This window comes from Euprymna scolopes, chromosome 22 (genome assembly GCF_053919585.1).
Source record: "Euprymna scolopes isolate OS-2025 chromosome 22, ASM5391958v1, whole genome shotgun sequence".
Lineage (NCBI taxonomy): Eukaryota > Metazoa > Mollusca > Cephalopoda > Sepiida > Sepiolidae > Euprymna > Euprymna scolopes.
The window spans coordinates 44067533-44081318 of NC_136503.1; the positions used below are offsets into that span (position 1 = coordinate 44067533).

The 13786-nt window shown below is 32.4% G+C and overlaps 1 protein-coding gene across 3 annotated transcripts in view; it reads right to left on the minus strand.

Annotated features, from left to right (window-relative positions):
- LOC145243379 (tRNA-dihydrouridine(20a/20b) synthase [NAD(P)+]-like) overlaps window positions 1–13786 on the minus strand; it is a 340728-nt gene that overhangs the window by 314443 nt on the left and 12499 nt on the right. For all 3 annotated transcript variants that reach the window (XR_013862859.1, XM_080106212.1, XM_080106213.1), the window contains exons 3-6: window positions 9960–10081; window positions 7891–7966; window positions 3451–3492; window positions 919–1059 (exon numbers count right to left, since the gene is read on the minus strand). Coding sequence is in view for 2 of the 3 variants with exons in the window: in XM_080106212.1 (XP_079962338.1) it covers window positions 919–1059; window positions 3451–3492; window positions 7891–7966; window positions 9960–10081 (381 nt within the window). In the remaining variant the exon portion in view is untranslated. The remainder of the gene's footprint in view (window positions 1–918; window positions 1060–3450; window positions 3493–7890; window positions 7967–9959; window positions 10082–13786) is intronic.

Here is a 13786-nt window from a genome sequence, read left to right on the forward strand (position 1 = left end):
AGATTTCATATATATTATCATAGAATCGTGATTTCAAAATTAAAAAAAAAAAGTATTTAGGTGCCATCAGCTTGAATTGAAGATACATGTATGGTTTAATCAAGACATTAAAAAATGAAAATATCAAAGAAAGATTATATTTTACGTATCCGTATTTATGAGCGCGCGTTGAAGTCAGCCATTATGAAAATTTTTAACACGTCACGGGGAGATAACTTCATGTAAAGCGCCGATACTCCCTCCCCATCTTTATTACTAGCTTTTCTTCCTATAAATCGAACCTTTTGCTCGGTATCATAACAAATTGTTTTTTCGCTGTAAAAAAAAAAAAAAAATACTTGATGAAATTAAGTGAAATTTTTTCAGAGACCTTAATTCCATAACGGATATGTACAATATAACCTTTTTTCGATATTTTCATTTTTTAATGTCTTGATTAAACTGTACAAGTAGCGAATTAAAACCAAAACTGTAGCATTTAAAGCTGGTGACGTTACCACTGTACCAACGTGACACGCATATAAACCGTTTAAAAATTAAAAATAAACTAAGATGAATGTACAAAATGTTTTAACGATTTTTTTTCAATTTTTGCCCATTTTTGACCCCTTAAGAACTATTTTAACTTGCTAAACACCCATAAAAGAACGGACTATAAAAAATCCAATCACTTGAGGCTCCATGTGTTGCTCTGCGCCTTTTAGTTTCGGAGGAGATAAAGTTTGAAAGTATGGATGCAGACAGGCCGACAGACAGGCCGACAGACAGGCCGACATATAGCCGTTTATATATTAACTGAAGCAAAATTGCAAACATTATATTTTTATGAATCTAATTCTACTGATTTTTCATTTCTGATACAAAGGAGCATGAGATCTATATGTCATCATTATCATAGGAAGAAAGACTTCATCTTACTTGAGGTTGTGATGCAAACGAATTTTTACAGACACTGTGAATTCTTCTCCTTCCACTCTGTTTTTGGTTTGTTGAACAATATCTTGGACATATTCAGGCTTTTTAAGCAGACAAGCCCCATATCCTTCAGCCTGGGCCCACCTGCAAAATTTTTCATTTTTATTTTTTAATATAATTTATTTTAAAAATGAATTTTCAGACAATATAAGAAAATCAGATTTTTTTTTTTTAAAAAAAGAAAAACAACTTAAATTTTTTTTTTTTTTTGCAAAAGTTTAAAGATTTAGTCCAGTAATTAATTGTAATTTAAAAAATTTTAAAAAAAGAATCATTCAGACTTGATGAATTCATATGTTAAAATTGCTCCCACACTTAATGTTCAAGGTCAGTTTAAAGTTAGAACTAAGCTAAGTGCTCAAATGAGCTTCAATTTATGGTTCCCTCCCCTTGCAAAACATTCACAACAAACACTCGGCTTGTTAAAACTAGTGTCAACAATTTCCCCTACTCTCTGTGCCTAAATCTAAATGCAAATTTCATGAAAAAAGTTTAAGTCCTAGAACTGTCCATGTGTGGAACTGCCACCTTAAATAATTAAATTCTACCCAATTGTCACCACTAACGATCAGTACACTATATCCTCACTGACTACTATACACTTATTAACCCTTATCCTCGAATGGCCTTTCGGCCTTCATAAATGGTGATTCCCTTGTAAAAAAAAAATAAATAAATAAATAATAAAAAAAAAAACACTTTGGTCCAGCTTAAAAATAGTTTGATCCTTCACATTAGCATTTCCTCGTGCTCACAACCTCTTCATAAAGAGAAAACGAAAAGAAGAAATCTCCGCCGTCTCTGAAGAAGGAGTTAATGCCTGGGAGGATGATCTCCACAGACAAAGCAGATACAACACTCTCGTTCTAGCCAAAAAGGCCAGATTTGTTTATGTGCCTTGCACAGTGCAAAGTTACACATAAGGTCAATTTATAGTGGGAATCCAGCTCCCCAAAATGGGGTATTCTAGACATTGAACCTGGACAGTACTAAATACCATTTGATGTATGTATGCATTGTTTCTACTCATCTTGGACTTTTTGCCACTAAACTCAAACAATGCCAGTTCAAAAGAGGTATGGTTGCTTCAAAATAGACTCCCCATGTAGAAACCATTACTGGAGGTATCCATCACCTCCCAAGACTGGATGGAAGCATACTACTACGAGGAATGCTCCAAAAGTAATGACTCCTATTTCAGCCAATGCCAGTTTTTTGGTCTCCTGTAATTGGGTTTCAACCTCTAGAAGGTTAGAACGTAGACCCCTGATGTTGGAGAAGGAGACAATGCCATCTATGGCAACATTTCAAAGGCCGTAAATGATTAAGTTCTCTCTGATTCTCTCTCCTCTGATCCTGAGCATGTGGTAGAATGGGGAAAGAGGTGGTGGGTCAATTCTAAAACCAAGCTTCTATCTTTACATCATCAACACTCTGATCCCCATCTGGTATCAATTAAAATGAATGGCTCTTGTCTTGGAAAGAATCCATGTTTTCACAAGCTTCTGGGCCTGACCTTTACTCCTGATCTGAAATGGAATACGTACATCAAATTCGTTGCCAAGGTCGTTGGAAAAATGGTGGGATTGTTCTACCGTTCCAGTATATATCTCACTGCTGATACAATTCTCTACCTGTATAGGAGTTAAGTACGTCCAAGGATAGAGTACTGTTCCTACATCTGGGTAGGAGCTGCTAGAAGCTCTTATCCTGCCTTGACAAGGATGTCCTTCACTGCAATCTCTTTTCTACAGAAGAGACATTGTGAGTCTGTCTCTGCTTTATTATTATTTTCATGGCAAGTGCTAGTCTGAGCTCCAATCTATTGTCTTCCCCTTGCCAAACTTTCATGAAAAACACTCATCTAGCTGAAACTACTATCAATAATTTCCCCCACTCTTTATCTGTGCCTAAACCTTAATGTAGATTCCATGAACAAAGCTTCTTTCTTATAACTGCATGCCAGCGAAACTCTCTTCCATTTCCCTGCTTTCTAGCTGACTACAATATGGTCGTCTTCAAGTCCAACATAACAAGTTCTTGATGCACTGTCCCCTTAAATAATCCAATTTATCAAATTTCCATTACTAACAATTACTACGATATTATCCCATTGACTACTGTACACTCATTAGTTATCATCAAGTGGCCTCCAGGCCTTCATAAGTGGCAACTCCTTTGTAAAAACAAAACCTCCACTGCGAGGTCCTTAGATGCTGGAAAGCCTTTTACTTTAATAGTTTTCTCCATCGGGCTTCCAGACTTTGGAATTCCCTCCCTGTTTCCTGCTTCTTTGGCTGTACTAACATACAGAAGTTTAAATATAATTTAAACAGGCATCTCGCTGCTCAACTCCCTACGTACTCCTCTGTAAATATGATCCCAATACACCGGATTTGAAGTGATAAAAAATAAACTATTAATTTTGGGATGCGCTGTATATTAGATAAAGAAGAAAAATGTTTTAATTCTTACCTCTGAGGACAACCACAATTAAGATCAACACCATCAGCGTACCTTTAAAAAAAAAAAAAGAAAGAAAATGGATATAATAAAATTTTACACTTTCCCATTACATTGTCAATCAAAAAATGGAAAGATTTTATTTTTTTAGTGCAATCACATGTTAAAAAAAAAAAAATGAAAAGAAATAAATAGGCTATTTTCAACTTTAGAATATGGGGGTTCACTTTAATATATAACATAATATGATCACCCATTTCCAAATCAGAAAGCGTTTGTCCTTGACAACATAATGTAAGCATTTTTTTTCTTTTTTGTATTTTCAAGATGGCCGCCATTTTTTTTTCAGAACTGCTAGTTTAGTTTTTTTTTTTAATTAGCACCACAAACTTTCAGCTAGTATTGTTTAATAAAGGCCATTTTTTTAAAATGACTACTTTTTTCTGCTGTAAAATGTAGGAGGCAACTTCTAAAAACAAATAATGAGGAACAGTGATAAAATTTTAATATGGATAAAATCAGCTACAGAGAAAATACTCAAATATTATTGAAAATATGAACAAGATGAGAGATTGGAAAATTAAGTATCACAACAACTTTTACAATGTAGAGTGCTGTTTTATCTGAATCCTTTTAAATTGTAAACAAACATAACTGTACAATTTTTAATTTTTTATAAGAAAACAAACAACTTGATTACTCATCTCAAAGTGTACCTGTATGTGCTGAAAAGCTGGTGCAATCAGGTGGCTGCTGGCAGACCCTGGGTGTGGCAGCAGGACTTGGTGCTGGCCCACAAGTCAAAACGACCCAGGCTTGGCTTCAGAGGGAGTGCTACAACTTTGTATGCTTCTCTCACTGTCCTCTCCACCTCCCCCAAACCGAACCCACTGGACTATTTCGTTTAGTCATATGTCGAGAACATAACCAATATAACCTCCCACAACACCAAAACTAGCCTGATCACCACCATTCACCAAGTATTCGCCGAGCTCCTGTCAGCGCTTGTGGAAAAGGCATGCTCCTAGTTTCAGGCCCGTATCGAGGCAACGATTGAGGCCAAAGGCAGCTACAGTGAATAGATGTCAGTTCTACTATATAATAAAGTTAGCTGAATTAATTTTTGCAATAAAAGTTTTAAAATGAAACTGCAGTGTTGTTTTCTTTAGGGCAAGAATTTTATTCTACCCTGTAAAAAAAAAAAAAAAAAAAAAAGAACTGGGACTTCACCCACCCCCCTTTTTTTTCTCCTTTCTCTCTCTCTTACATTAACAAGTAATTTTTCATGGCTTTGCTCAGTGAAATTGATTAGTAAAATAGGTTCCTTGCCCAGTAACTTGATTCATTTTATCTTTTGTTTTATTTTTATTCCATTCAGTTTTTCATAAATCTCTCATTAATTTTGATTAATAAAACTTATATTAATTATTTAACGGTGTCATCATTGTTATTCTTGCATGTGTTTGTTGTTCAGCACTTCCTTTTACCGATGTCTTGAGAATAAAATATCCTATTCCCTATGTTTCAGTGTCATTTTGCTATGAATCCTGGGGAACTTCCTTTTTTTTTTATAATCAATTTGTTGTTAATCATATTCCATCAAACCTAACAGATTAATTTGTTACATAACAATCTATATTATATACACATACCTAACCTATTTATAAATTAATTAATACAATCTAATAAAATATAAATACCCTGTTAAACCTCATTATATAATACACACCTAAATCATAATTTAAATCTAACATATAATTTTACATTATATATATATATTACTAGCCTGGGTGTGTGTTGAGCAAAAAAAAAAAAAAAAAAAGTGGTAGTAGGCAGACAGGCAGGCTGGCTCAAACCCGTATCACGAAGGAGGAAAAGAATGTGAAAAAAAAAAAAAAAAAAAAAAAAAAGAGACGCCTTTGCTGTTGCACCTATCATCAAACCGGAAGTGGCGAAGGTTTAAATTAAGGCTAGTCAATCAAAAAGAGGGGATGACTTTCGAAAATATCGGCAAAAAAACAACTCACAAAATTATACAGATCTGGTGAAAATCTGTTGCCTTTGTTGAAAGTTTTAGGCAGACATACAAACATACATACATACATACATACATTTAAACACAGATAGGTTAGATTTATATTATAGATGATTTCATGTATCTACATAAAATTTTATGTATTTTCTGTATTTACTTTGATAGTGCTCAATATATGAATAGAGATAGGTAGTAGGTTTTGAAAATATATATGGCAATTAAGCTACACAAATAGACTAGTATAAGCTAAAATGTAAGTGGACATATCTGAACGCATCCAGATTAAAACTAGGTCAGTTTCTAACAAAGAAAAAAGAGCTCTATCCTCTCCACAAATGAACAAAGAAATGGATGAATTAAAAGTCAAGTGAATCACTGCCTGATAAACGCATGATCATTGGCTGCGATAAATGGGTATGTTAATAACAATGAACCTGATTGGCTAACTAGCACATTTAGCCCCACAGGAACATATAAAAACATGCAGAAACAGATTCCATGCAATTTTTTTGACAAATCCTCATGAGGATGAACATGAAATTATATCATCATAAAAACTCAACGCAAATTAATTTATGTTTCAACAATAATAATCATCTTTTCAGGAGTTCAAAATATTTAGGCATTATAAAAAAAAATGTAAAATGAAACAAGAAATAAAAAAGAAACAAAATTAAAAAATGAAAAGGTTGTTAGTGAAAGTAAACTTCAATATGTTACTCTTCCCTTCCCCCAATATATTTGTCAAACGTACACAACCTTCCCCTTCTCCTTCCATATTCAGTAAATCAAATAAACAGACAAATCGCACACACAGTTTTTTTTTTCATATGTGAAAAAGAAAGAGAAAAGAAAAAAAATCAGCATACTTCTCTATGGCATGTTCACTGATCAGTCTCTTTATTTTTTATTAAAATCGAATATATATGTGTATGCACACACACACACACACACACACACACATAAAATACACACATATATAAAAATATACACACAGATGCAAGCATATACATACATAAAAATAGGCACACACATATAGAATCTTCAAAAAATAATATATACATTTCTAAACGTACACAAAAAACTATTTTTTATCCTTAGCAATAAATTCGGATAATCTCCAATATTTTTTTGTCTGAGAAAAAAAAAAAAAAAAAAAAAAATGAGACGACGACAATTCCAACTTCAAATATACAGTGTAGCCCGATATAAGAGACTTCTTATCAGGCTCCTACAACTCTCTTACATCCGGGCTACACATAATCGAGGTTCTTATATCTGGGTTACACTGTACATTAACACAGGCTCTAATTTGGGACTAGAGAAAATCTCTCTTATATCCGTTTTTTTCTTATATTCGGGTTTCTTATATCTGGGTTACACTGTATATATACTAAAATCATTTATGACAATTGAAAAATAATATTTTTAAGCCAACAAGGAACTTGGAACACATCGAAAAATGTAAGGAGTTTAAATAATTTTTAAGTAATATTGTTTATTTCTGCAAACTTAATGAACCCCAAGTGTGAAATGATGTAGCTGATCGGATTATCTTTATAACCACTAACCACCTCTGTAATCTGACGGAGGTGAACTATTAAAAAAGACATTTTATTTCATTGAACTTTTACATGCAGCAAAAAAGTATCTCATCTTTTTATGTGTGTGTAACATCATGGTAATGTATATTTGCGACAGATCTCATTATTCTACGTTGCTACAACATAACTGCTACCCGAATTCTTTACATAAGAATATGGAAGATGAAAAACAATGACATATTAATAATGCAAACCTGCATTATTAAAATTTTCACAAAAAGTAAAAATACTAAATCTCTTGAAATTATCATCCGATTTTCTTGTTTCTATTCACAATTTTTCATTTTGTCATTCCTTTCGACATGTAGTCAAAAATAATAAACAATGAATCAGTCTTGAAATTTAGGTGCAGAACCTGTAAAAATTTGGATTCTTTGGATGAAAGTATTAAATGGTAATTTTATAGAAATTCTATACTTTTTGTATTACTTCGATTTTTCAGACTATTGTTCTCATCTTCAGCGTTATTTTCACAATGTTTCCGTCGATGTAACCTCCGACCTTCTTCAGGTCTTGTCGAGCTCAGAAATGAATCTGTCAAACTCAGGAATTTGGGTGGAATTTTGAACAGAACCCTTTATTTATTTGACAGGGGTAGCATGCTCTCATTCTGTCAACCATGACTGGGTAGAGGGCCTAAGTAATTCACAATTGTATTTTTCAATCGCCCACACTGTGAATTGAACCTTCAAGCTTCAGGAGAATATTACTTTTACAATTGATTTTTATAAGTACTCTAATCACTGCGCCATGGGTCCGTGCGGACTGTAGAAAATTGTCCAGCAAAAAAAATAAATAAACAATGTAACTTACGGTAAGACAATCTCAGCTGCATCCGCATAGTCTTTGGCACAATTGGCAGCAAACTGGACGATAAGTGGACGGTCAGCTGAAATAGACAAACATATCTGTACTAGATCTTTTAGTCCATTAAAAACAGACAAAAGACATCGACTTAGAATGAGTGCTTTATGTGAAATTGATGATTGAATATGGTTACATTTTTGCCCATCTCTGCATGAAATACTAATTCCTATTAATCCCTAAATGTGCATCGAACGGATACCATAATACTTAGTTCGCTGCACCTTATCATAGAAAAGGTCCATGCAAAATTTCAGCAAGATTGGCTCAATAGTTCCGAGAAAAAGTGGAACAGACAGAGAGACCAAGAGAAATATAACAGATATATCCGACATAAACTCATATAAAGTTATCACATTGATTTTTCAAAGTCAGACCCAAATAGCAATCTGTTTGACATTAATAAATGATTTGAACTAGCCAGGTTTTTTTTTGTTTGTTTGTTTCTCCATTCTACTATGTTGTTGGAAGAAATTTTTTTTTTTTTTTTTTGTATCAGTTTCTTTCTGAAAATACTTATTCAGAGTAAGTAAACATTTACAGCGGATATTTTCCTTCATTCATTAGAATGAAAGGAAGATAAAGATATTTTTCCAAAGAGTAGCTTTCCTTAGCAAATCCTCATGTATATTAAAAAAAAAACAAAAAACTCCAAGTTTTTCAAAACTATCTGCATACAATATTTTTATATAGATTAAAAAGCAACACCACTATAACAAAATCAGTTATATTTTTATAAGAATTTCGTTCAATTTAATGAGCAAATAATATTATGATAATTAAATTTAACTTTGGAAATTCTATTTAAAAGGAAAAAATACATTGGTAAGCAAAAATAGGATAGTTTTTCTTAAAAAGTGTGAAAAAAAAGTATGCAAACTACGAAGCAGCAACTGGTAAGTACAGTTGCGTATATATATATATATAGAGAGAGAAAGACAAAGAGAGAGGGGGGATATATAGATATATATGCATAGAGAGAGATATATAGATGTATATATCTATATATCTATAAAAGTGAAAGTGTCTGTCTGTGTACATTTCCCTACACAATAACTCTGTCAATTTTTAGTCTACAGACTCGAAATTTGATATATTTGGGAAAATCTTTGTAATCCATTTTAAGCCTGAAATTTGGCTGCTAAGGGGTCAAAGTTCAACAATTTGACCTTTCAGAACTCTACCAAATTCCTCCGTCAGATTTCGGTATAAGCAAATGAAATTTTAGATATAGGTTCCTTGGACATGGATCTAACTTAATAACTTGATTGGAACCCAAAACAATAAATGTTAAGGGGTCATAATAGGGATTAAAGTTTTTTAAATTTTACATCTGCGGTCTCTACCAAATTACTCAGACAATTTCTGGTCTAAACATTTGAAATTTTACATGAAGGGTATTCAGAGATAGGGTTTGGGTCGAAAATTTGAGCTACCAATAAATGTATGTATGTAGGTTTGCATGTATGCCTAAAACTTTCAACAGAGACAACGGATTTTCACAAGATCAGTATCATTTGAATCTCGACCCTTCAGACAAAAAATACCGAAAAATTGGCTAAAAACATTAATTTCTTCACCCTCAACTGGGCACTTTTCAACAAGGGGGGGGTCGCTTTTTTCGGCAATATTTTCGAAAATCATCCCCTCCTTTTGATTGTCTAGCCTTAATTTAAACCTATGTCATTTCTGTATGTAGTGTTCAATAGATCTGTTGTTTTAAATGTCTTATTTTCATTCCTTTTCTAACTAATCTCTCTTGGTAGTCCCAGTTGTATGTGGGAGCGGGGCATAGTATCGCATTTGTAAAGTTTAAGCCCCTATTAAGTTTTCAGAGTCAGTGAAACATTTTACGCAATTTGTCTATAGTTTAAGAAAAGAAATTTGAAATATCTTATTTACTTTGAAGAGTGTGATACACATTCTCTGTTCCTGTTTAAAACACTTCTTCCCACATTTCAGTGGTTCTCATAATCATTGAAATCAGATCCGTATTTCAAAAATGAATGTCTTCTTACTTTTGCATGTTGTGAAGTCGCTGTCACGTGCCTTGAGAGAACACAAGAAACTTTTTGACACAATCATTGGAGTGTAAGTCAAATCAACACCATAATTACGAACAAGTAAACGGAATGGTAACCTGAAAATAAAAAAAATGAAATCATTCATTTTACAAATATATTATTATTATTAATGATCATTATTAACTATATTATATATTATTATATATTTACTAGAAGGTGCACTGACATTGCACGTTAAAAAAATTGAAGTGAAAAAAAAACAGCAAGAAACTGAGACATGTGCATTCAAGTAATGTTTTTTCTAAACAGTTCACTTCTTTTAAGTAAAAAAAAAATACTCTAGCCAAGACGAAACCAGATCCTAAAAACAGTAAGTCAAGTACGATAACCATTAAACCAGTTTGCCATGATCTTTAAAAAGTGTTTTCAAACCTCATGAAACAGTTGACAAACAGATAAAAATCCGATGACCCCGCCCAGTACCAATTTTTTTTATTTTGACCCTTGACCAGCCTTTTTTTTCCTGATGAAAACCAATTAAAAAGTTTTCCACATATCTGAATACCCTATATACCAAATTTTATACCTGTAGATCAAATATTCGTTGAGTATATAGGTTGAGAAGTGTCCTCACTCAGACACACATTCTCACTTTTATAGGTATATGGACAAGTGGTGATGCAGAGCAATAGGCAACCCAAAGTCCGCAGCAAACAGTATCAGATAAAATGATTTGCTTTATTTATTTAATTAGTTTTTGCATAAAATAATAAAAATCTTAATGATTTCATCATTATCAATTTGTTTTTAATATTATGAAAATATATTACTTTATGAAATATTTATCGATTTCTCTATATTTTTTGTTAGAAAAATAAAATAATTTTTTATCTGACATTGTTTGCTGCGAACTTCGTGTTGCCTATTCTTGTGTATCAGCTTATATCCAGGATTCTGGAGACAAATTAATATTTCAACCCATTCCTATTCATAATGAGTTGTACCTCTACAGCATAACATTGACACACTAATTTTCATCTGAATAACAAACTTGAGCGATGTGAAGCTTGGCCAGTACTAGATGGGTGACCATTTGTGAATACCAGGCACTGTATGCCATCTCCCCATGACTGGGATATACATGTGGCTGGGGATCGTGTATAAATCTGATATTCCTTATAAACTTCCTCCTTCAGAGAAAGTTGGCTATTATCATATAAATTATTACCAATTCGTTCTTTTTTGTATCTAACTGGCATTAGCTAGGAATATTTAGAAATTCGTTTTTGCTTTCTATTTTTGAATATGTATTTACCTTTGCATAAGCAACATAAAGAGACAACCTCGGAAAATTATTGGTGTAATATATATATATATATATGATGATTGCAACGTCTTGTCAGACGAGTGCCACTCCCTCAGACATTTAAAATCCATGAGCCCAAATGTCTGAGGGAGTATCTATACAAATATGATGTTACAGAGTCTTAGCTTTGTACGACAGCTAAGTCTCTCTCTCGGTTCAAAATGTTGAGATCCAGCAACAAGCAAGAGCAAGATAGCCAGCAACAAATTGAACTGAAGACCAGCTTAATGCGGGTACTGGTCTTCCGCTTTATGGTTTTTTAAATCAGAGATTTGCTTCTCCTAGAAAGGTATATATATATATATATATATATATATAGTAATTTATAAAATATATATGGCGATTAAGCTACACTGAATATTCTGCGTTTCATCCAACTATAGGATTCATCAGGCTTATGCGCGAATTCTGTCGTTGCTTCTTGCTTTTATATATGTTGAGGATTTCTAGTTGGCCAATCAACTTTCTAGTATCCACCGCGCCCCTTCCTATCAGCCAATGGGCATGCATTTTATCAAACAAAGGATCTGTTTTAGAGCTAGGTTAGTGGTTTTAGGTGGCCGTTCTCCTTTTTTTTTTTTTTTTTTATATATACATATAAATATACCTATGTGTACACAATAATGCACATATATATATATATATATATATATATATGCATATATGTGTGTGATCGTTTATGTATATTCATGTTTATTTAATTTATTTATTTGTTTGTTTTCTATTGTTATTGTTAGTTTTAAAGCTATTTTGTATCGCTATCCTAGAGTAAGTTTTATTTTGTGAACACAGTTGTTTGCTATTTCCTGCCTACAGTTAAATAGATTTTGAGGTTCTTTAAAGTACAGGATAGAAAATTTTTCATGGAGGCATAATTTACATGGGTCGTCTAAATGTCTGCATGTGGTAGCTTGTCTCATTATTTTCCATTCGACTACCGGCGAATGTCCGCTTTCTTTGAGTTCCCAGTATTTATTCGCTAGTGTTGTTTTTATACGGTGTTTTTTATTTTTGAATGTGCTTTTGTGGTCATAGTATCGGGTTTTGAAATCTAAGGAAGTCATGCCTATGTAATATTTCTTGTTATTCGGGTTTTCTTTCGCAAATATTGTTGCTTGATAAACTACGCTTTTTGTTAAACATTTGTTTTGGACTGGGCAAAGTGTGCGGTGTCTACAATTGCATTTATCTTGTTCGTTATTAGTATTTTTATTTACGGTATATATATATATATATATGTATATATATGTGCATTATTGTGTACACATAGGTATATTTATATGTATATAAAAAAAAAAAAAAAGGAGAACGGCCACCTAAAACCACTAACCTAGCTCTAAAACAGATCCTTTGTTTGATAAAATGCATGCCCATTGGCTGATAGGAAGGGGCGCGGTGGATACTAGAAAGCTGATTGGCCAACTAGAAATCCTCAACATATATAAAAACAAGAAGCAACGACAGAATTCGCGCATAAGCCTGACGAATCCTATAGTTGGATGAAACGCAGAATATTCAGTGTAGCTTAATCGCCATATATATTTTATAAATTACTAACTAGCTGTACCTACGTATTGAGCACTTTTGAAGTAAATACTTAAAGTTTACGCATAAATCTATACTTTCGTATATTAAATTTATGTGAATAAATGAAGTAGTTATATATATATATATATATATATATATACACATACATACATACATACATTAATTTTAATTTTGTATTTTAATTTTTCTTGCCTGATGAAATCAAAGATGATTGAAATGGTCTGCACATCAGAGCAAGATATGACTGTATTTACATATAGAATAAAAAATATAATTTGCTCTCTTTAGCACTATCAACGATCTTTGCTGAAATTCAATTATTCTTAATTTTTGGATATCTTTCTCCCTGGAATATATATATATATATATATATATATATATATATATATATATATATATATAAAGAATAAATACATATTAAATACGTTTGAAGCCAAAATTGCAACGCAAAATTTAAAAAATAAACGAATGTTTATTTTTTAAGAAATATATTTCGGAGTAAAGCTCCCTTTTGTGTTTTTTTTTTCTCTTTTTCTTCGCCATGATGTCGAGTGGAAGAAAGTTAGATGAAGAGTCCACGTGATGTTTAACTGCAGCGTTTTTATGAAGTCGGATAGGTAACGCGTGGTCGGATAAGTAACGAGTTTTACTTCGAAATATACTTCTTAAAAAATAAACACTCGTTGATTTTATAAATTTTGCGTTGCAATTTTGGCTTCAAACGTATTTAATACTTATTTATTCTTCAAATTTCAGTCAGTGCTTATAACAGATATAAACAAAAAAACTACCCATATATATATATATATATATATATATATATATATATATATACACATACACACACACATGTATTTCGCTGGTTTCATCACTGACCTTCTTTTTTATTTAATACTCACCTTCATCC